The sequence below is a fragment of the Arabidopsis thaliana genome, assembly GCF_000001735.4.
Source record: "Arabidopsis thaliana chromosome 1 sequence".
Classification (NCBI taxonomy): Eukaryota; Viridiplantae; Streptophyta; class Magnoliopsida; order Brassicales; family Brassicaceae; genus Arabidopsis; species Arabidopsis thaliana.
Window position 1 is genome coordinate 28,707,751 of NC_003070.9, and position 21,227 is coordinate 28,728,977.

The window sequence follows — 21,227 nt, forward strand, 5'->3', positions numbered from 1 at the left end:
AGGGTAATGTACTTTGAGACCTTTTCGATACATGCACTGTGACTTTATCTTTTTAAGATATCCATGTGCTCATGTCAAGTGCCTTACATGCAGTTGAGCAACGATTGGGTTAAGAAATCTTGTTCATTGTGTGTTTTATACGAACGGCTGATAAGTAAACGTAAATGTGAAGGTTTCCCTATATATACGAATTATGATTGGATAGATATATAGATCCTTTAAGTAACATATGTTCTACACTATCTAGACTACTAACTATTTTACACCCAAAAAAGAAGAAGGTCTACACTATTGTGTGGGCCATAGAGCTTGAAGAACATATGTTACTTAAAGGATCATGGTTCGAACTACAACATTTTTAAGTATGATTTGTTATTGTAATTGTTTTACATGAAAATAATATCATACTTTTTCATAAATTCTGAAGATTGGTATGAATTCGACCAAGAATCTCACGGTTGTAAAAAGAGAGAACTTAAACAAAAATTGTATACTATAGTAGTATAGTCACATATTATTAACTATTACAATAGAATGTTTTGCTAATTTTTGTCTGATGTCAACAGAAAATAGATAAGCATGAATATCTAAAAATCACAAAACGTGTTAGATGTAAATATATAATATTGGGTCTAATGCAAATTGGAAGTTGCAATAATATGTTTAGTTTTTTTCTTCAAAAAAAATTTTCTTGACTTTCCTCATCATATATATATATATATATATGAATGCAATTGTGGATCACGAAAGCAACACGACACATCTAAGGCCTAATTTTCAGGCCATTTAACTCAACCCAAAAGCTTCCAGCCCATAAAACTTCAGTACTCTCCTACAATAGGAGCCATTTAACTTGATTGAACTATAAATTGTAAGTTTTCTTTATGTGAAACCTGAAACTGAAATAAACAGAGAAAACAGATGAAAACTTCATTTTCTAAAAGATATATACCAGACACTGTGATTGTTGGTTGCATACTTGAAGGTATAAGGAACAGCTTCCTTACTAACTTTATATGGAACATCAATATTCATTTCTCTACTTTAATATTCAGAACTCAAGTCACAGTCAAACTATCACATTTGCTATCGTTTGTTTTTAGTTCTGATACAAACGAATTCCTAAAAGAAAACAAAGAGACAAATAAAGAACTAGCTCACTTGGGATGAGACCGGTCACTGCTCAAATGGGACTCGCACAAACAGTCGACCATGCAGGCTCACAACCGCTGACGTGTGCAGCGGATCGATTCTTGCGGGAAAGTTCACAACCTACCATAACCAAAATCGGAAAACAATTGACAACTATCCTTCAATTAGCAACTAGGGCTCTGTTTGGAGTGTTAGAATCTAACCTTTTTGAAGGGTGTGATTCCCCAAGGATTGTCAAGTTGCTCAGGTTGGCCTGCTATAACTAGCCGCCCTGCAGGGTCTGACTGAACACGGACCTGAAAGAAGAAATCAACTTATATTGAGGAACTAGATTCTGTGTGCAATCACACAAAAAATTACTATGAAATTCATTACAACGGACAACAGTGTGTGTATTTAGATTCGAATCCAGTATATGTTCACATCTATGTCGTAGGAATCAGTAACACTCCAGTGACAAAACACTGATCAAAGAAGCTTTAGAGATTGAATTCCAAGGAGAAAAGCTCACCTCTTCGCGAAGAAGTCCAGGTACCAGGGCAAATATCTCAAAGCAGTCTTTCTGTAAATAAAGACAACAAAAATAAATTTGGTAAGATTTCAGATTCAAAACAAAAACCCAGATTGCAGTTATTTCCCTTTCTTCAGGCAGTGTTGTTTTTGACTTTTTTTCTTTCTCATGTCTCTAGTTTCAAGAGTTGGGTAAGCGTTGCATTATATGAGGGGGGAAGCGGAAGTGGTACTCACAGTTTCTCTGACATTGATCTTCACCCAGTCTGCAGGGGGTCCAACATCTATAACCTCGGCAGTTGACCTATCAAGCCAAAACCATATTATCAATCTTTTGCTCTGATTATAATAAACGAAATGAAAAGACAAGTTACAAAATTCTCTGTATTCATTTAATCTCCTGCGCTATTTCTGAAATGGCAGTTCTTACAACTACCACCCAGAAAACAGTGCTTGTGATCTACCAAACATTGACAATGCAGGGTTTTTCGATGGATAAGATTGTATGGAATTGCACATGGTAAAGCAATCTTGCATAAGCAACACAAAAATACAGGAGATGATTATCTTTCGTAACTGTTTTTCTGATTCGTGTGAAAAAACAAGGTCCATGCCGGTTGTTGTTTTTTGTTTCTGCACACCTGAAAAGAACATTTATACACGGTGGCATTAGGTAATCATTCTGTAGGTAGTGGAGAACAATAGCCATCGCTTAGGAATATTACCAATGTTTTTGAGGTTCTTTTGCTTTGGGGTTGAATTCAAGCCTTTCTCCTGAAAATATATGTACAAACAGAATCATGTTGAAGCGTAAGTTTGTGCATGGTGAATTATGAAACGTGGTAAGGTCTAAATAGAAACCTTAACAATAGGCTCAGTAACCTCCCCAGATCCAAGAAGGCGCTGAGAATGCCAACCTTGCATAGCACGAGCTGCAGCATCTCTTCTTGTTCTGCCTGACCCTGAAGCTTGATGGCTACTTGCCTACATAAGTGCCCTTATATCAATGAGAGAAAAAGGGAAGGCATATAAAGTTTAAAATTCTGTTTTAGGGAGCTTAAATTGGTAATTAGCTGTGTTGTGTACATATTATTTCTTATGTTTCCCATATAACACAAAACGGTACAGCTTTATTCAATCAGATTGCAGAGAGTAGTATTCAACATGTTAAGCTGATATTACTCATGCCCGAAATTTCCATCTGTATAAAATGATTTTATAAAGAACTGCAGAGCTTTCACTTTATCTAATTTAACAACATGGTTTACCTACTCTTAAATTGACCTCCTCTCAAAGTGTTCACCTACCCAAAAGCATAAGAATTACACAATTTCATAGGAATTCTAACCTCCTTTTCAATGCCTGAAGACGGAAGAGAAGCTGAACCAGGAAGGTTAAGCTCACCATTTTGCCTTAAATGCTTCTCATACTCCAAAAGTGCCTGCGGTTGGAAATAAGGATACAAATAATGAAATTTCCACATCTTGATAGGATAGAAATCAACCAGACTCCATGTTAGGAAGGAGTCAATCCAAATAAACTGTTAGAAGGCTACTAAACCACGACATAAATGATAACGAAACCAGCTAGTCTCAGACACACTACTGACAAAAGGAGCAAAAGAACATTGTCTGAATCGAACATGTATGAACTAAACTGAACAAGTACAACCTCATTAATATCAATGCATATTCAGTACTTAGACCAAAAATGAAATTCACCTTTTCATAGAAAATGCGGAATGTCCAGGAGACTGTAGTGCATGTTCTGAATAACAAAAATGTGGAAAGTCAATTTCATACAAGAAAGCGGAAAAGGTTGAAGATTGAGGACAATACAAGCCATACTTTGGAGGATGGAACGATTCTCCAACTTGCCGCCATAGCTTAGATGTGGTGACCTATATAAGAAAATGAAAATCATAGGAATTTTGAATACCACAGACATAGAGTTTCAAGCAACGTGGGCGGTGGGATAGATTTGAGTATAAACTTTCAAACAGAGTAGATGACACTAAGCAAGTTCAGTTGCCAAAACACAGACCTAACATAATTAACACATAACTGCATTGACTTAATTATTTCCGGAAGCCATTCCTTGTTCTTAAATCATCTTCTCATTCATTAGCTATAGTTCACACGTTATACAACCCAAAACGTATAAATCGCATGACCTGTAGATAATAATCTAAAAGATTTTTAACCTCCTAAAGGGGAAGAGGGAGGAGAAGATCTTAGTAAACATAAAATCATTGGAAGTTCGAAAGTAGATCATTACCACATCGTAGCCACCTAACTTGATAACGGCTCTCCAAAGCCTACATTTCAAAGTAAAGCATGCAGACGTTATCACGTCAAACAAGGCATAACCAAAAGTATGGAATTTTCCAAGAATTAAAGCAACACTTCCAACAACTCACTTGAGACAATTTAAGGGCTGTCCGTAAAACTTTGGGGCTTTAAATTCCAGGAAATTCTCCTTGTTGAAGGCCTCCACTTCTTTAATAAACGCCTCTTGATCCTGTGGTGCCCCTGCTTCATCAACTTCCCTGGCCTGTATAAAAACGTGAACTCGTGATGAAATAGAGCCACTGTGATGACCACAGATCTCACAAAAAACAATATTCAACGCTTAACGCAAATGCAGGCAGACTAGTTGTCTGAAATGTGACAGAAAAGTGCTCTCATCACCTCAGCATCACTCAACAACCATGTCTTCCACTTCTTAACACTTTCTTCAGGAACATGAGGACTCGACGGATCCCCCTTCAAAGGATTTGATTCCCCAAGTGTTGTCTCCTCTTGACCGCCATCACTAGTAATCTTCTTTTCAGACTGATCAACATCACCATTCCTCCCATCAACACTGTTCTGACCACCAACCTCTTCATTAGCCTCAATTTGATTAGCAATGGGAGCATCAGATAAATGAACATCACTATCCAAAGTATGAGTCGTATCCTCTGGAACAGGGGACTTAGGTCTTTCAATAGAGTTTAGGTCTTTCTCTAGTTCTGAAGGCTCCTCTACAACACCTTTGGTACCAGACGGCACATCTTGCTCTTGCATTTCAGTATCCGCCATCATGAAGCTAATTCTCTGAGACATAGCATCACAACAACAACGCAGAATTCAAAATCCAGAAATCATAAATAGAAACGCACTATTGATAATTCCAGAGAGAATGCAAGACGCATGTAATCGAGAATTGGAACGCATCAAAACTCTGAGTCCTACTCTCTCACTGATTCGCTATAATTCAAACAGTGATGGCGACTAAAGCATTAGAAAGCAGAGCTTCACGAAATCATGGAGTACATACATAGAAACAAAAGATACGGTTACCGGTTTCGCCGGAAGAAGAAGACGCCGGAGACGGTGGAGTCGTCGCGGGTTAGGGTTCGATAGCAGCCGGCGAAATGGAAGGACGCCGGCGGAGAAAAAGAAGCGAGAAACGGAAAGATATCAATTAAACGGAGAGATATGCAGATCAAAAGATTTATACGGATGATATAATGAACACATGAATTCATTAAGAAAGAAATTAATGCTTGTTACTTGTATTAACTCTTAACGAAGATCTTAATAGCAAAACTTATTAATGATATTTCAGAAAGTTGGACTTTTACGACCCATTTACATAACAAAGCCCATTATTGTAAACTATGGGCTCAATATGTAAGGTATATTATGAATATAATCTTAGGCCCAATTAAACACGGAAGACAACGTAGGTTTCTGCTTGTCTCGATTGTTGTTGTGTTTTTATTTGTTACTAAAGATAGAGAAAGAAATATCGAAGCATTGTGCGTTCATGTTCAATATAGAGTTTTTGTTGTACCAAAAAAATATAGTGTTTGAATCTTTAATTATAGACTAGCTAGCATATAATTAACGTGATTAACTTTACAATTATGGTGATGATGATTTTCTCAGTATGTAGGTATAGTACTTGTCAAAGTGACAAATAATTGCAATTTAATGAATTGGTGTGGATCCAAAGGATAACAAATAGTATGAGCATATTCATTCGAAGCAAAATGGTACAGAATTAAGCAAAGCTTTTTGTCCAAAATTCTAATGAATTAAGGACCATTATTTTTAGGGAATAATAGTCTTTGATGCCCCACATTTCCAATAGTACAAATCAAGATTTTCAATATATGTCAAGTTTGTTATTTTCATTCACGGACATTAAAACGAGTGGAGCATTTCAATTTGACATATCTTTGTCCTTTTCTTTTTGTTACAGATATCTTTTGTTCACGTTCTTTGAATCATCATATTCATAGCTATGAGATCATAGAAATATCAAATACTGTTAATTAACCTCTTTAAAAATACATATTCACAAGTCTCTTGTGTGAGTAGAAATCCTATACAAACAAGTTTATTCATGCTCTAATAAGATAGATAAATAAGAAGATAGCTCATGACATGGCCTTCATTAGGCTTGTTGCATATACAATAAGCTTACATATAAGGAATTAAGGATGGTCTAATATCTCTTGCTTCACATGAGAAGAGTTATAGGATTCGAGTCACATAAGAGATTTTTATTGTAGTGTGTATAATATATCCCACTTCTACAATTATCCAGTCTATTGTGTATTTTTCATTAATAAATCACTAAAATTTGCACTTTGACAATATATACTTAAATATTTGTATCTCGTATATATATATATACATATTTTTAGCACTGTATGATAATTCTAATTATTCGCTAATTGTTTTTTTTTGGTAAGAATTAGTCGACTATTTTGATATTGGGGTTGTTACATTTATATCTTGCATTGAATTTTATGGACGGACACTGGTCGCAGCCTCACACACTAATTTGAATTTTCCGTTATCATTAATATTCGATCGTTTCGTTGGTACGCTTCCATCACACAATTAATTTAAGCCACCACACTATTATCTTATTCTCATTCAGTTTTGTTTCCATTTCAAATTTCTTACGACGCATATGAAAATGTACATTTTTATAACAATTCCCCTTAAAAATAGATGACAAAAAGAAAAATGTTTTTTTTAAAAAAATATATAAAATAAAATAAATAATAAATCTTCAACAATCGATGAACACTTTGCAATATCTCCACACCTTGGGCAAGAACCAGAAAAAAACATGGGGCACGTTTCGTAGTCGATGTGACGAAAGGCATGACGACGGTTACCATATAAATTCGTCTTCTCAGATAAAGCCTTATTATTCTCAATAGTGTTATACGACAATATACGAAACAAACAAAGACCCCGCTTGAGTTGAGTTTTCCAAAAATTGTGGAACTGTTTCCTCTTTCTTTTTGTACATAAACTAGGTTACAAAAAATTGGAAAATATACAAAATCAAAGGACATAAACTTACGAGATATATCATAACTCATAAGTTGTGAAAGTTGGAATTCAAAAAGGAGCTAACTATGAATCTATGATACGTTATTTTGTTGCTTATACGGAACAAAACAATTCCAAAAACAAAGAAGATGTAAAAGTCTGACCCGGATCATGCGGACACCAAGTTGTACATACAAAATATGTAGGATGAAAATATGAAATTCTCTTCCCATATGCATAGAATAATAATTTACCTTAGTTAAAAAGATTAGTTTCTAAGTTTGCCCCAAATAAAGAGATTAGTTTCTTGAAAAAAGCATTTTGTGGATAGACAAGAATTTAAATAGAATGAAGAGGCGACCATGCAAGTGTTGTACTAGGCCAAATTTTGGAGACGCTCTTTCTCTTTCATAGAGAGAGAGTGAGAAAGTTCTGATACGGCGGCTTCTCACTGTCATCTAGCTGTACCACTGACGATAAATCTCTCTCTTCCTCTAAATCGGTTAAAAAATTCATTCCCTTCTTGGATTGCTCTGTTTTCTTCGGCGGTTCTTGCAGCTCCATTGATTCTCTGTTTCCTCTGCTACAGTTAACTTATACTTGCAGATTCTCGCGTTGATAGTAAAAAGATGGTGAAGCTTTTGGAGCTGTTCATAACTTCATCAAAACCAGTCGTTGAGATTCTGTTGATAACATCAGTCGGATTTTATATGGCTCTCGATGGAGTCAATCTTCTTGGTCATGATGCTCGTAAATATCTGAACAACGTCAGTTAATTATCACTTAATTTTACTCTTTTCTTTAATAAATCTAAATGATTCAACTTTAATATGTCTCTGTTTTGTTATCATTTTCTTGATGTGTGTGTATATAGATTGTCTTCTATGTGTTTAGTCCTTCGCTTATTGGAAGCCGTTTAGCTGATAGTGTTACATACGAAAGCTTGGTCAAAATGTAAGTCAATCTCAGATTTTGCATCTTGAGTCTGTAATCTTTGCTCTTTGGTTAATGAAAATGAGGATTTGCAGGTGGTTCATGCCGGTGAATGTTCTGCTTACATTCATCATTGGTTCATTACTTGGCTGGATTGTTATTGTCATCACTAAGCCTCCTTCACACCTTCGTGGTCTCATTCTTGGTTGTTGTGCTGCTGGTAACAAACCTTAACATGAATGTTTCTGATTTCAGAATCTGTTTAACTTGTGTTTTGCTTATGACTGTGGTAATGAATGAAACAAAACAGGGAATTTGGGGAATATGCCACTGATTATAATCCCAGCTGTTTGTAAAGAAAAAGGAGGTCCCTTTGGAGATCCTGAGAGTTGCCAGAAATATGGAATGGGTTATGTTGCTCTCTCCATGGCTGTAAGTTCTTCTTCTTCTTCTTCTTTGTCTTCTTCTTCTTCAAGGTTTTGTAATCAGTATGTCTCATGACAGTACTTGGTAACGTATCAGATGGGATCTATTTACATATGGACTTATGTATACAATCTTATGCGTGTGCTATCGAACTCTCCCGTTGAAACCCCTCCCTCTGTTGAATCCAACTACGACAGCTACAAAGTTCCCCTTATTTCTTCCAAGGAAGAAGAAAACAACCAAAAGGTTTCATCACATATGCACATGATCAGTAACTATTCATTTATCAAAGTTGGTAGTGACTGTGTGTATATGACAGGCTGGGAGGTGGGAAAAAGTCAAGCGGAGATTGGTTTCACTGTCACAAAAAGTCAACCTTAAGACAATTTTTGCTCCATCAACTATTGCTGCGGTTTGTGTTTCAATGGCTCTGTTTTATACATTTGAGACGTCACTCACACTAGTGTAATCTTTCTAATTACCCTTTTTGTTCTTCTGTTTCCAGATGATTGCACTTGTGATCGGGCTCATTACTCCTTTAAGGAAGCTAATAATCGGCACGGAAGCTCCTCTCCGGGTGCTTCAAGACTCAGTAACTCTAGTGGGGTAACTGCAGCTAAAATTAGACCATTATCTTAGCATTAGCTCAACAATGAATCATCTCTTGGAAAAACGTAACTCACTCATTCGAAAGCTTCTTATGTGTCTTGTTTCTTTTGGCTGAAGAGATGGGGCAGTTCCTGCAATGACCATGATTATAGGAGGAAACCTACTCAAAGGTTTGAGGAGTTCAGGAATGAAAATGTCCAGTATTATCGGCGTCTTGGTTGCGCGTTACGTTTTACTGCCTATGAGCGGTGTTTTAATCGTAAGAGGAGCATATAAGTTGGATTTAGTTACATCAGAGCCCTTATACCAATTCGTTCTTCTTCTTCAATATGCTGTCCCACCAGCCATGAATCTAGGTTCATTGCTCTGAAACCAACTCTTTAAAAAATACAGTTACTTCTTTCAGATAAGATCACTTCATTAGTTTCACTTACTCTTGCAGGTACAATTACTCAGTTATTTGGAACTGGGGAGAGTGAATGCTCAGTGATTATGCTCTGGACTTACTCTTTGGCTTCGATTGCACTCACTGTTTGGCCAACATTCTTCATGTGGCTTGTAGCTTAGAATAGACCCCCATACTCATCATGTTACATGTATTGTTTTGTTCCATTGATTCAAGAATTGTTCTTGGACTTCCAGATGATTGGATCAAGTATAATAGAGAACATATACTTATAAGTCTTTTGATACGAACTTTGGACTTACAGTCTGTAACTTACAGATAGAAGATCAAGTCCAGCCTCATCAAGAATCTGCTATTTTGATCCTCATTGTCTTGGGATCCATCAAGAGATTGTGAGGCTTAAAATCTCTGTTATGATACCCAAATCATTCTCTCTTGAAACAGGGTAAAACCAGAGAACAATCTACTTGACTACTTGTGACTGTGGCCATGGCAGAAAGCTATTCCTTTGTTTAGTTTGGTACACCTGAGAAAAATTTCAGATTGTTACATTTGGTTTAATAGACTATTACATATCAGTCAAGTGAGTACAAATGATGAGAGAAAAGAGTGGTGACAAAAAGCTCTAATTGGTGGATTTTGTGATAAATTTCTTTACATCTGTGTCCATGTATCTCAAACCTAATCGTACTCTAAGATCAATTAATGTCTCATCACGTCATATTTGAGATTTTGATGTATAACCTTCCACATCAGGGCTAAAGTGCATGCTAGACTCCAAGATATACTATATGTAATATATAAATTTGTAGCTAGTGAAACTGTGGAAAAACAAAAATTATAGTACTGAAACATTTTAGTTTATGAAACGATTCTTCAGAAAATAGATGACAACAACAGAAGTTTTTTTAAAATCAACGTTATTGTTCTTTACCATACGGTAAACACAATGCGACATATCCACATCTTCAGCAAGAACCACAAAGTAACATGGCACGTTTCCTAGTCGCTGTGACTAAAGGCATGACGATGGTTCCCTTATAATTTGTATTCTTTTTTTCTCAGATAAAGAGTTGGTGGTTATGATACGTTGGTTTTTTCATACGGAACAAAAATAATACTTACTCTATATCTCTCCTTCACTCTTCCTCTAAAAAGGTAACTATACCATTTCATTTGATTTCTCCATAAGTTATCGTCGTTTGGTTCATTGTTTCTTTATCTCAAATCATGTAATATATGGATTAAGTTTGCAGATTCTAACTTTTGGAAGTAGAGATGAAGCTTTTGGAGTTGTTCATAGCTTCATCGAAACCAGTTGTGGAGACTTTGTTGATAACATCAGTTGGATTTTATTTGGCTCTCGACACAGTCAATCTTCTTGGTCATGATGCTCGCAAACATTTGAACAACGTCCGTTTTTTAACTCTCTTCTTTAACAAATAATCTAAAAGAGTTAACTTAAATTTCTCTTTTGTTTGTGTATAGATTGTCTTCTATGTGTTTAGTCCTTCGCTTATTGGAAGCCGCTTAGCTGATAGTGTTACATATGAAAGCTTGGTCAAAATGTAAGTCAATATCAAATTTTGCATCATCTTTAAGCTCACTTGTTATAATGAAAATGAGGATTTGCATTGCAGGTGGTTTATGCCGGTTAATGTTCTGCTCACATTCATGATTGGTTCGTTACTCGGCTGGATTGTTATTGTCATAACTAAGCCTCCTTCACAGCTTCGTGGTCTCATCATTAGTTGTTGTGCTTCTGGTACAAACCTTGACATGATTTTAGAATCTTTTTGTCTTTCTTTGTATCGTATGTTTTGCTTATGAATGTGATGATGAATGAAACCAAAAACAGGGAATTTGGGGACTATGCCTCTCATTATAATCCCAGCCATTTGCAAGGAGAAAGGAGGTCCCTTTGGAGATTCTGAGAGTTGCGAGAAATACGGAATGGGTTATGTTACACTGTCCATGACTGTTAGTTCTTCCTCTCTTGTCTCTCTTCAAGGCTTTTTTTATCAGTGTGTATAAACATGACACTAATTGGTATGTATCAGGCGGGAACGGTTTACTCATGGACTTATATATAAATCTTATGCGTGTGCTATCAAACTCTCCCGTTGAAACACACACACACTCTATTGAATCCAACTATGATGACAGCTGCAAAGTCCAACTAATTTCTTCCAAGGAAGAAGAAAAAGAAGAAGACAACCATCAGGTCTCATTAATCAACAACTCTTCATCATCATCATCAGTGTTATTCATTTTGGCAGTGACTTTGTGTGTGTTTGACAGGTTGGGAGGTGGGAAGAAGTCAAGCAAAGAGTTGTTTCTCTGTCAAAGAAAGTCAACCTTGGGTCAATATTTGCTCCAGCAACTATTGCTGCAGTTTGTGTTTCAGTGGCACCTTTTTTATATACATTCAAGACATTCACACTAGTGTATATCTTTCTTATCTCTTCTTCTTCTGTTTTCTCAGATTATCGCGCTTGTGATTGGGCTTATTACTCCTTTAAGGAACCTAATAATCGGCACCGTAGCTCCTTTCCGTGTGATTCAAGACTCATTAACCCTATTGGGGTAATTGTAGAATAGTCTCATTATCTTAGAAGTAGCTCAACAAATGATTCATCTCTTTGAAAAACTCACTTTTTCTGTGTCTTGTTTCTTTTGGCTAAAGAGATGGGGCCATTCCTGCTATGACCCTGATTCTTGGAGGAAACTTACTTAAAGGAATGAGGAGGTCGGAAGTGAGGAGTTCAGAAATGAAAAACTCCTGCATTATCGGCGTCTTGGTAGCTCGTTACATTTTGCTACCTGTAAGCGGTGTTTTACTCGTGAGAGGAGCATACAAGTTGGATTTAGTAACCTCAGAACCCTTGTACCAATTCGTTCTTCTTCTTCAGTATGCTGTCCCACCAGCCATGAATCTAGGTGCATGGCTTGAAACCAACTCCTTAAAATACAGTTACTTCTTTCAGATAAGATACATCACTAGTTTCCCTTACTTTTCAGGTACAAAGACCCAATTATTCGGCGCTGGGGAGAGTGAATGCTCTGTGATTATGCTTTGGACTTACTCTTTGGCTGCAGTTTCACTCACTGTTTGGCCAACATTCTTCATGTGGCTTGTGACATAAATCCCCACACTCGATCTTGTTATATGTATCCATTTATTCAAGAACTTATTCTTAGACTTCCAGATGACTGGATCATTATAATTGCGAATAGTCTTAAGAACATTAAAGCCGTTAATCCAAATATTCGAATAGAAAGAAACAACAATCAGAAGTGATATATTATGCTAAAGAAAGGATGATTCATAGAGGGGGAAGCAGCACACTAGAGATATGCTTGAAAGAAGCAAAACTAGAAAAACCATAAAACTTGGAAAGATACTAACTGAAGATTTTAAATCCTTAGAGAGAGGACTTTTCTGGCAGATCATCAAAGTAAGGATGCTCCATAGCCATCTTTGCTGAGATTCGTTTCGCTGGCTCGTACTGCAGCATTTTCTGTTCCAGGAAGATAAAAACGCAATTAGTTCGTCTGTTGAGTTTGTTTTGGTAGCTAGTTAATAAACTTTAGACTTACAGATAGAAGATCAACTCCAGCCTCGTCGAGGTTTGGAACAGCAGAGGATAGAGTCGATGGTTTCCACTGTGGGTATTCATGCCAGTTCTTGAGTGTGCTCACTCCTGGCCACATTTCTTCATTGGGTGTCCCAAACAACCTGAGTTGTACACCGGAAAGAGCGGCAAAATGAAAAAAGGTTTTCTTATGTTTGTCATGTAAAAGGTGAAGAATCAACAAAGACTTACTTGAAAATATGGAGGAGCTGTTGGAGCTCAGAGTCTCCCTGAAAGATTGCTTGGTTGGTCACAAGTTCAGCTGTAAATGGTGAAGGAACAATGTTAATTGTTGTTGTTTAGTAACTTAAGATGATATCGCAGTGACTAGTGAAATCAACGAGTCTGAAAAGAACACATACCAAATATGCAGCCAACAGACCACATATCCACAGCTGTAGAGTAATGGGTGGCACCAAGAAGAACCTCTGGAGCTCTATACCAAAGAGTTAATATCTGTTGCAATGAACAACCGATTCAAAACCATAAGTTCTACAATACATACAAAGTGGGATAAGTGCAAGAAGCAGTGTCAAACATTGATTACCTCATGGGTATACTTCTTCATTGGCAGAGTGAAGGCTCTGGCTAAACCAAGATCTGCTATTTTGAGCCTCATTGTCTTGGGATCCATCAAGAGATTGTGAGGCTTGAGATCTCTGTTTTGAAACAAGGAGAAATAGTAAGAAGAAGAAATCTCTCTTCCAAGTTATTATCTAAAATCATTCTCACTTAGAAGTTGAAAACAAGGGAAAGCCAGAGAACAATTCACCTGTGCAATATCCCGTGACCATGGCAGAATGCCATACCTTTGCATAGTTGATACATCAAGCTCTGCAAATAACTTTTCAGAATGTTATGTTTGGTTCAAGTGAGCACAAATGAAGCGAGAAAGAGAGATGACAGTAATAAGGTGGTTAAAAACCTTGATAGTTTGGGTTGGAATGTTCTTGCCAGTGCTACGGAAACTTCTGATGAATTTCTTGACATCAGTGTCCATGTATTCAAAAACCAGGTACAGTACAGTTTTGCCTTCTTTGCTTAGTCCTTGCTTAACATCCATTAACCTGAAAAAGATGACAAATAAAGTTTCCGTATATAATTGATTTTGCAATCACTGGAAAACTAACTGATACAGCGATCCAGATCAAACTCTAGGGAAACATCTATCAACAGTTTCTCAGAGCCAAATCATCTAACAATTAGTAGACTCTTCGAACTGATTACTACGATTTGAAATTGAGATCTATCTAATCTGGAAAACAAGCGAGATAGTGAGAAATCGACTATATAAACCCTAACGCGACTACAAGATCGAGAATATGGGGGCAATTTTATCGAATCAGAGGTAAAACCCTAACCTGACGACGTGAGGATCACGAGCGAGCATTCGCAAAATGGAGATCTCGCGGAGAGTGGTGGAAGGAACGCCTTCTTCGTCCTCATGGAGACGCGTCTTCTTTAGAGCGACGATTTTCCCGGTAGCTTTCTCTCTGGCTCTGTAAACTTTCCCGTATGTCCCTTCACCAACTTTCTCAAGCTTCTCGAAAGCATCCATGGCGGAAACTGCTATAACTCCCTCGTCCATCGCTCTCTAAAATTCTTCTTCTCCGGCGCTCTCTCTCTCTCAGTTGGTTCTTATTGGGAAAGTGAATTGTCGGAGATCAAAGTGTAGATAGGTTATATAATTAAATGAGACCTGAAATTATAGAATCCTTATTCTTGGGCTTTCACAACGGACTGATTTTTCGAAATTCAAACTGGAGCGTGGAGGAGCGGTCTTTTCATAAACGCCTTTTTTTAATTTGCCACGTACTATAGTATTTAATTTTAATTTTTACATTTATTCATTTGTGTCCACTTGTCATATATATCCGTAGGTACTTTGATTTGGTCGCACCATATACAAATTATGATCGAGAAGGCAACAAGAAGATTAGTGAACCCAAACACAGACTTCTTCATTAAAAAAGCATTACTCAAATCCTTTAACTTTGAATATCCTTTTCCTAAACTCAACTTTGAACAATAAAGTTTGCGTAAATCAGAAGACGACTTCAAAATGGAAAGAGAGAGAGAGAGAGAGAGCTAATGAAGTTTATGGTTAAAGGGAAAACCAAAACAATAAAAAAATCTTTAAGCAAATTGCTGACCGCTGGTGGAAGAAGATGAGATCGTAGTGAGAACATCAGTCACCGAGGCCATAACACTCAATGCCGCTTTCAAAACATCTTGAGAGCAACCCGGTTTCACAATCGTCCTCACCTGATCAAGATACTCCTGCAGCTTCTTGATTTTCCCCATGTAATCCTGGTCTTCTACACACAGACTTACCGCCTTTGCATCTGCACCTGGACCATCATACTGGACTGGTCCTGGGTTTCGGTACATATCTTCCATCAAGAATTTCTGCGCGTTTTGTCTCAATAGACTGCAAAATCATTTGACAAATTATATCACTTGATTTCATGTTCATTCTAATCTTTGTCTAATGAGTGAGGAACAAAAGCTTACTCGTATGCTTTTCCTTTCAAGTCAACTGAAGCTGGATGAATTACAGGTCTACCAATCGTAGTAGAACCAGAATTTTGGGACCAACGCTTAACCGTCATCATTGCCTAAGGTTAAACAGAGAAAGAGATTGGGGTCAGTAAAACTGAAACTTGAAGTCAGAAATCAACACATATACTAAACAACTTTAGCCTTATAAATAAGAGACAAAACTCAACTGAGATAGGCGCAGCCCCGCATTTCCATTTGTTTACAGGACTCTTCAGGTTAGTCACTGTCGCCATGTAACCATTCAAACCAGCTGCGAGGATGTGGTAACATACATGTCCAAGAACCTGCATCAAAGTTATAATCAATGGTGTGAATGTCCATAATATTGAAGTTGCAATAGCATTTTAGTTTGGCGATCACATACATAGGCGTAGTCACAATCGAATTTTGATGGAAGAGATCCACGAGCTTGGTAACCAAAAAAGTGACAGATAGCGTTGAATTTCTTCCCTTTGTAGGTTCCTTCTTTCTGTCATTTTCAAAACTTAGTTTTAGGGACAACTTGAATATTCAGGCAAGGTTATTCAAAAAAATTTGAAAAAAATGGATTGTGACAAGTGAAAAAGATGTGCAACATACCAAGCGCTTGTTCATTTCAGTCTCCACAAGATAAGCCAGAAGTTTCTCCGTCTCAATCTAAGAAGAAAGTAAATGAGCAATTAGAATTCCAACTTTTTATAGCACAGTAACTCCATCATTTTCTTTCTTCTTACCTGGGATAGCTGAGCAGAATCATCAGACTCGGGATGGAGAAGTAGCTGCAGAAACAAAGAAGACAATTTATCATAAGAACACATACTCGTTTACATGTGAGAAAAAACAAAGAAAAGTACCATGTCAAAGAATTAGAACCTGTTTCTTAATGAATGGAGGCAAAAACTCAAACAAAGCAGATGACCAAGATGACAACTGAGTAGAAATATTATCAACCTGCACACCCTCCTTAAGCAATCCATGAATTTCCTGCATCGCACAACAACATGTAAATGCTTACTATGTTTTGGAACTCAAGAAACAATAAAAAATAGCACATTAAATGATAAATAGAAATGTTTGCCAGTATTGAATCGTTACCTTCAACAGAGCATAGAGTTCAGGAATACTCTCAACAAGCCCTTCAGGAATTAGGATGACTCCATGATTTTTGTCTGATACAAATAGACAGTTTATCAATAAAGTTAGGGAACAAGCAAAAGACATCACTTCCAACATACCAAAAGCTCGTTTTAGTTATCAGACCTTGTTCGGCTCTTGCTTGAACAGCATCACAGATTTGTTTTATGATGTCAAATATTGTGAGCTTAGATGCTGTAACCTCCTCACCCAGTATCACCTGAGACAATCGCATCAAATGCAAATGAGAAACTAGATGCAGCATTGCCAAGACTATCGATTGAATATATTCAGAATTTGGAAGAATACCATGTTGGGGTGAGACTGAAGTGTACACTCAAGGGCAACATGTGAATGCTTCCGACCCATGAGACGGACAAAGTAATAATACTGGCAATACGGAGGAAAGTATGTTATTGAGAAGAAAATTTGATAACAGAATCATAAGGAACCCAACTTCGCAATTATCAAACCATAATAAATTTCACATTATTAACCAACAAAATATAGGTTGGTTATGAGTGTCCTAGCAATCTTTCTAAAACATGATAACGTTTGGAAGGAATCAACATTTACCTTCTCTGCTGAAAGGGCATCGGTGCAGATATTGCTAATGAGCTGAGAATTCACCTGTACACAGTAGAATGATATTAGTCTAAATAACGAGTTAAAATGTTATTAACCTGAAAAGAACGGTGAGCGAAATGAAAGAATGTTGGCTACAATACCTACAAAGTAAAAGAAAAAAAAGCGCTAGATTTCAAAGTTACCTTGCATGTAGTATCGAAACCAACATTTGCTTCCACAAACTGATTCTTAAGATCTCCATTAATAGTGACCGGAACACCAACTACCTGAAACATATTGGTAATTTCTGCTGTTAGCGATATCAGGTGAAGTGCAAATGTCACTAAAGTGATTCATGATACAAGATCAGACAAAGAAAGAGAAAAACTGGGAAGAAATTAGGACCTTTGTTGAGCATTTTGCTTCAGCAAAAAATTCAGCAAGATGAGCGGCATCTGTGTTTGATGTTACACCTAACAAATAAAAACATTGATTTAGAAAATTCTGGGATGAACTTAAAAAATCATATTTACACAAGTTAAGAACAAAACATCTACTAAAACAGACACCCGAAAAAGAGGAAAAGTAGGTACCTCCAATGATAACTAGGCTATCCAATTTCAAATCCGTGCATGCTTTTAGTGCAGCATTGACCTGTTCGGTTGTTCTAATCTGATCCTTGGTTCTTCCAAGCATATCATAGCCACCTAATACGACATACATTTAAATGCCATATGTCAGAAAGCAGCAGAGATAAAGTTCTGAATAATCTTAATCAAACCACCAACCACCAACCTTGGTTTTTGTAAGTTTGGAGGACCTCATCAGTGATCTCCAGGGTCTTCTGGGCAAAGAGACCTTCAGAACCACCTGTTACAGGTAGCCAAAGTTTCATATTAATGACCAGGCACACATCAATACGGAAGTAAGATGTGACTTTATAGTAAGCAAACAATGAAGTTACAGAAATAAGAAAACCAACTAACAGATAAAAAACAGGGACTTACCCAAAAATCCAAGCAAAGTGTTCTTCGCGTTGTGCACTTTGAGAGCCTCGTATAGACCCCAAACTACATTGTGCCCACCAGGAGCCTGCCTTCCACAGAACACAATTCCGACCCTACAATAGAAAACAACTAGCTCTAACCAACAACAAAACCACAGAACAAGAAATTCCAGAGATCTATAAATATGCAGATGCATGCACACCTCTTCACTGGATGTTCAGTAATGATCTGAGCATCAGCAACTTTAGCAGTTGCCCTGAGGAAATGAGCCAAAGGCTGGCCTAGAGTATGTGGGAAGGCACGGGCAATGATATGAGCATCACCAGCCTTTGCCACAGTGGTTCCATCACCAAGTTCAACACGGACAGTAGTCCCCTGTAATGTACATTGAATCAATAACGAATTAAACTACGAATCATCCAACCAAAAAAAAAACTACGATTCAATCACTGTTCCAGAAAATCACTCCATCATGGTAGTTCACGTTGAAAGGCAATTCTACCTACCACACTAAACTGAAATGTTAAATCAGACGAGTAAGTATAAAAGGATCATAAACCCTAGATCCCGATTATAATAACAGTGTAAACAGATCTGCATGAACGGAAACAACATTGCAAGTTCCTCGAGTAGACAATCAAAATAAACAGCTCGAAGGGATTCAAAATATTCGCGACGTGACGAAATTGTGAGAAAACGAAACAGCAGAAGAGATGATATCAATGAAAAACATAGAGATCCAAACATTGGAGACAGTGAACGAGAGAAGGAAGCAAGAGATCTAAGGAAGATACGAATATACAAATAAAAGGAAGAAGGAGAAGTACCTGGAGACAAGGAGGAAGCTCAGGGTGGTACTGAGATCGGAGTTGTTGAAGAGGAGAGAGTTCTCTGGGGATTCCGAAATCTGAATCCATGGGCGATAACTTTTTAGGTTTTTGTGAGAAATTAGGTTGGTGAGAGTGTCAGAGAGACTCAGAGAAGATTCAGAGAAAGTTTTTTCCTTTGGCCCGTCAAAAGTATTTATATAGTATGCGGGGGACTTGGGCGATACGATCAACCAAACAGCCAAAATTTGGTCTTCTTCTTTTTTTTCTTTCAGTCCACGCTTTTTCTCGATCAGCCCTTGTTATTCTGGTTATTTACGAAAATGCCATTGGATATAAATATATACCCTTACCTTTTTCGGTTTGGTAATGTTTGGTTAGTGACCAAATTGTCTAATTCGGTTTGGTGTTCATATTTTATGGGTTTTAAAAGGTTTTAGACTGCAAATTTATCGAACTGTATGAGTGTACGTTTGGTTTTAAGTTTAGTTTATAAATGCGGTTAGGTTTTGGTTTAGTTTGAGTTGACAAATTCCCCACCTAAGTGCGACCAAACTTTCAAACTAAGAAAAAATAAAAGCAAAAAATAGGATATGATGATATGCTAAAAGGGAGAGTGAATGAGCACCAAAGGATAGGTGAAGGGTAAATACGGAAATAGCGAGAGAAAAAAAAAGAAGATGGAAATATTGGGGAATATAGCATTCAATAGGGAGATATGCTTTTACATGGTAATTACAAAGGAATAAAGGCAAACATATAGTAAAAGATACGACTCTCTCATTCCCTCTTCCCCAAGTATTATTATTGCCTGATAATTGATAAACTACCCATCGAAAATAAATATTTATTATGCACATGGATCTTTAAAAAAATGGATTTGTTTATTATTTGACCTGATTTGGGCTTTTAATAAGGCTTCTTATTTACTCTGTTGACCGTAGGAAAGGCCTGTCATTATTTAAAGATCTACCAACTGAATTTCATCAGTCAGTATCGATGGGATTAGGTATATTAATGGTAATTGTTATTTTCATAATATAGGCCTAGTGTGATAAGACCTCAAAAACAATAAGCTTTGATATTACGATGAGAGTAGGAGTATATAATAAAAGCATAAGATTATGATGATACAAAGGACATCAAAGTTGGTGAACACCTAGAACAACAAAAGGAGTAGGTAAAAGGGGTCAGCTTTGCATTGTGCTTATCTCAACTACCTTATGAGAAGAAAATAATATTTTTTTCTAAAGTCAAATGTTTGATGAGTGTAGTTTGGATAATGCCGCATTAAAAAAAAAAACGTGAAATGACAATCGAACATTGATGATTGGAGGGCTTATTTGTAATTACGATAACTATAGTCAAACGGCCCAAACCATTAATAATAAAAGGTGAATAAAGAATTTTCTGAAAGACGAAGAAGAGAAACGAAATTCGTAGAAATGATCTCGGGCTCGGCGACGGCGAGTCATGGGAGAGTGTTGCTTCCGTCACAAAGGGAGCGACGGCCCGTCTCAACTGGATCAAATATTTTACGTTTCAGAGAAACAGTACCGAGACAATTCAGCCTGATGATGGTGACGAAGGCGACGGCAAAGTATATGGGGACGAAGATGAGGGAGGAGAAACTATCGGAGATGATAGAGGAGAAAGTGAAGGAAGCGACAGAGGTTTGCGAGGCGGAAGAGATGTCGGAGGAGTGTAGAGTTGCGTGGGACGAAGTTGAAGAAGTGAGTCAAGCCAGAGCAGATCTGAGGATCAAGCTGAAGTTACTGAATCAGGATCCGCTCGAGAGTTTCTGCCAGGAGAATCCAGAGACCGACGAGTGTCGAATCTACGAAGACTAAAATTTGAGTTTTCGTGTTTTTAATGATTGTAGCTAATCTCAAAACAGAGGACTTAGAACAGAGACTGATTCTGATTAATAAATCTCAATCGTCCATTGAAACCGTTGTTCATCGTGTTCACTTACACCGATTGATTTGGAATGAAACTCTGCATTTTGGATCTTTTGCTTTGGAACAAAACGGTTGTTTTGATTGTTTATGGATCTAACGATGTGGCCTGTTACTTAATTGGGCCTATAATCTGGATCCGCCGAGTCCGGGCTTTTTAAAGAACTGGCGAATATCATT

General features: G+C 37.2%; 6 protein-coding genes across 12 annotated transcripts; 3 read left to right on the top strand and 3 right to left on the bottom strand.

Moving 5' to 3' along the window:
* Window positions 1–588: 588 nt before the first annotated feature.
* Window positions 589–5,218, bottom strand: AT1G76510 (ARID/BRIGHT DNA-binding domain-containing protein). Of its 4 annotated transcripts, none has more exons than NM_001198482.2 (15): window positions 4,984–5,198; window positions 4,353–4,760; window positions 4,082–4,215; window positions 3,940–3,979; window positions 3,510–3,562; window positions 3,315–3,429; window positions 3,011–3,103; window positions 2,524–2,646; window positions 2,388–2,436; window positions 2,240–2,303; window positions 1,900–1,966; window positions 1,664–1,714; window positions 1,356–1,448; window positions 1,181–1,272; window positions 589–1,042 (listed from the first exon to the last, which is right to left on the bottom strand). In NM_001198482.2, the coding sequence occupies exons 2-15, from the start codon at window positions 4,746–4,748 to the stop codon at window positions 931–933; spliced, it is 1,482 nt and encodes a 493-aa protein (NP_001185411.1). In that variant the 5' UTR covers window positions 4,749–4,760; window positions 4,984–5,198; the 3' UTR covers window positions 589–930. The 4 variants fall into 4 exon arrangements, with proteins under 4 accessions (NP_001185411.1, NP_001320306.1, NP_974156.1 ...); NM_001334729.1 differs by having other exon boundaries at window positions 701–899; window positions 1,162–1,272; window positions 3,384–3,429; window positions 4,984–5,218; NM_202427.3 differs by having other exon boundaries at window positions 885–1,272; window positions 3,384–3,429; window positions 5,007–5,215.
* Window positions 5,219–7,014: 1,796 nt separating this feature from the next.
* Window positions 7,015–10,160, top strand: AT1G76520 (Auxin efflux carrier family protein). 2 transcript variants are annotated; one of them, NM_106302.5, is made up of 10 exons: window positions 7,015–7,506; window positions 7,594–7,771; window positions 7,879–7,958; window positions 8,033–8,157; window positions 8,248–8,369; window positions 8,460–8,609; window positions 8,683–8,775; window positions 8,869–8,969; window positions 9,090–9,328; window positions 9,415–10,160. In NM_106302.5, the coding sequence occupies exons 2-10, from the start codon at window positions 7,634–7,636 to the stop codon at window positions 9,537–9,539; spliced, it is 1,173 nt and encodes a 390-aa protein (NP_565133.1). In that variant the 5' UTR covers window positions 7,015–7,506; window positions 7,594–7,633; the 3' UTR covers window positions 9,540–10,160. The 2 variants fall into 2 exon arrangements, with proteins under 2 accessions (NP_565133.1, NP_849892.1); NM_179561.4 differs by having other exon boundaries at window positions 7,015–7,771.
* A 158-nt stretch (window positions 10,161–10,318) lies between these two features.
* Window positions 10,319–12,621, top strand: AT1G76530 (Auxin efflux carrier family protein; the record flags this gene model as incomplete). 3 transcript variants are annotated; one of them, NM_001334730.1, is made up of 11 exons in its annotated part: window positions 10,319–10,363; window positions 10,444–10,536; window positions 10,628–10,791; window positions 10,867–10,946; window positions 11,019–11,143; window positions 11,237–11,358; window positions 11,390–11,602; window positions 11,680–11,772; window positions 11,864–11,964; window positions 12,065–12,318; window positions 12,400–12,621. In NM_001334730.1, exons 3-11 carry the CDS (start codon window positions 10,657–10,659, stop codon window positions 12,522–12,524), a joined length of 1,248 nt encoding a protein of 415 aa, NP_001319388.1. In that variant the 5' UTR covers window positions 10,319–10,363; window positions 10,444–10,536; window positions 10,628–10,656. The 3 variants fall into 3 exon arrangements, with proteins under 3 accessions (NP_001319388.1, NP_001321045.1, NP_001321044.1); NM_001334731.1 differs by having other exon boundaries at window positions 10,444–10,791; window positions 12,400–12,524; NM_001334732.1 differs by lacking the exons at window positions 10,319–10,363; window positions 12,400–12,621 and having other exon boundaries at window positions 10,418–10,536; window positions 10,635–10,791; window positions 11,680–11,964; window positions 12,065–12,115.
* CDKB2;1 (cyclin-dependent kinase B2;1) lies at window positions 12,578–14,800 on the bottom strand. Its single transcript, NM_106304.3, has 8 exons — window positions 14,375–14,800; window positions 13,939–14,080; window positions 13,786–13,847; window positions 13,561–13,672; window positions 13,376–13,469; window positions 13,206–13,275; window positions 12,979–13,117; window positions 12,578–12,899 (listed from the first exon to the last, which is right to left on the bottom strand). Exons 1-8 carry the CDS (start codon window positions 14,599–14,601, stop codon window positions 12,804–12,806), a joined length of 942 nt encoding a protein of 313 aa, NP_177780.1. The 5' UTR covers window positions 14,602–14,800; the 3' UTR covers window positions 12,578–12,803.
* Window positions 14,801–14,906: 106 nt separating this feature from the next.
* On the bottom strand, window positions 14,907–19,361 carry AT1G76550 (Phosphofructokinase family protein). The gene is made up of 18 exons (NM_106305.3): window positions 19,090–19,361; window positions 18,465–18,637; window positions 18,263–18,375; window positions 18,051–18,125; window positions 17,849–17,962; window positions 17,661–17,728; window positions 17,459–17,542; window positions 17,265–17,318; window positions 16,998–17,078; window positions 16,815–16,908; window positions 16,650–16,723; window positions 16,428–16,538; window positions 16,289–16,333; window positions 16,155–16,211; window positions 15,940–16,044; window positions 15,743–15,859; window positions 15,528–15,631; window positions 14,907–15,444 (listed from the first exon to the last, which is right to left on the bottom strand). The coding sequence occupies exons 1-18, from the start codon at window positions 19,177–19,179 to the stop codon at window positions 15,150–15,152; spliced, it is 1,854 nt and encodes a 617-aa protein (NP_177781.1). The 5' UTR covers window positions 19,180–19,361; the 3' UTR covers window positions 14,907–15,149.
* A 1,094-nt stretch (window positions 19,362–20,455) lies between these two features.
* CP12-3 (CP12 domain-containing protein 3) lies at window positions 20,456–21,226 on the top strand. Its single transcript, NM_106306.3, has one exon. It carries the CDS (start codon window positions 20,535–20,537, stop codon window positions 20,937–20,939), a length of 405 nt encoding a protein of 134 aa, NP_565134.1. The 5' UTR covers window positions 20,456–20,534; the 3' UTR covers window positions 20,940–21,226.
* Window position 21,227: the final 1 nt, after the last annotated feature.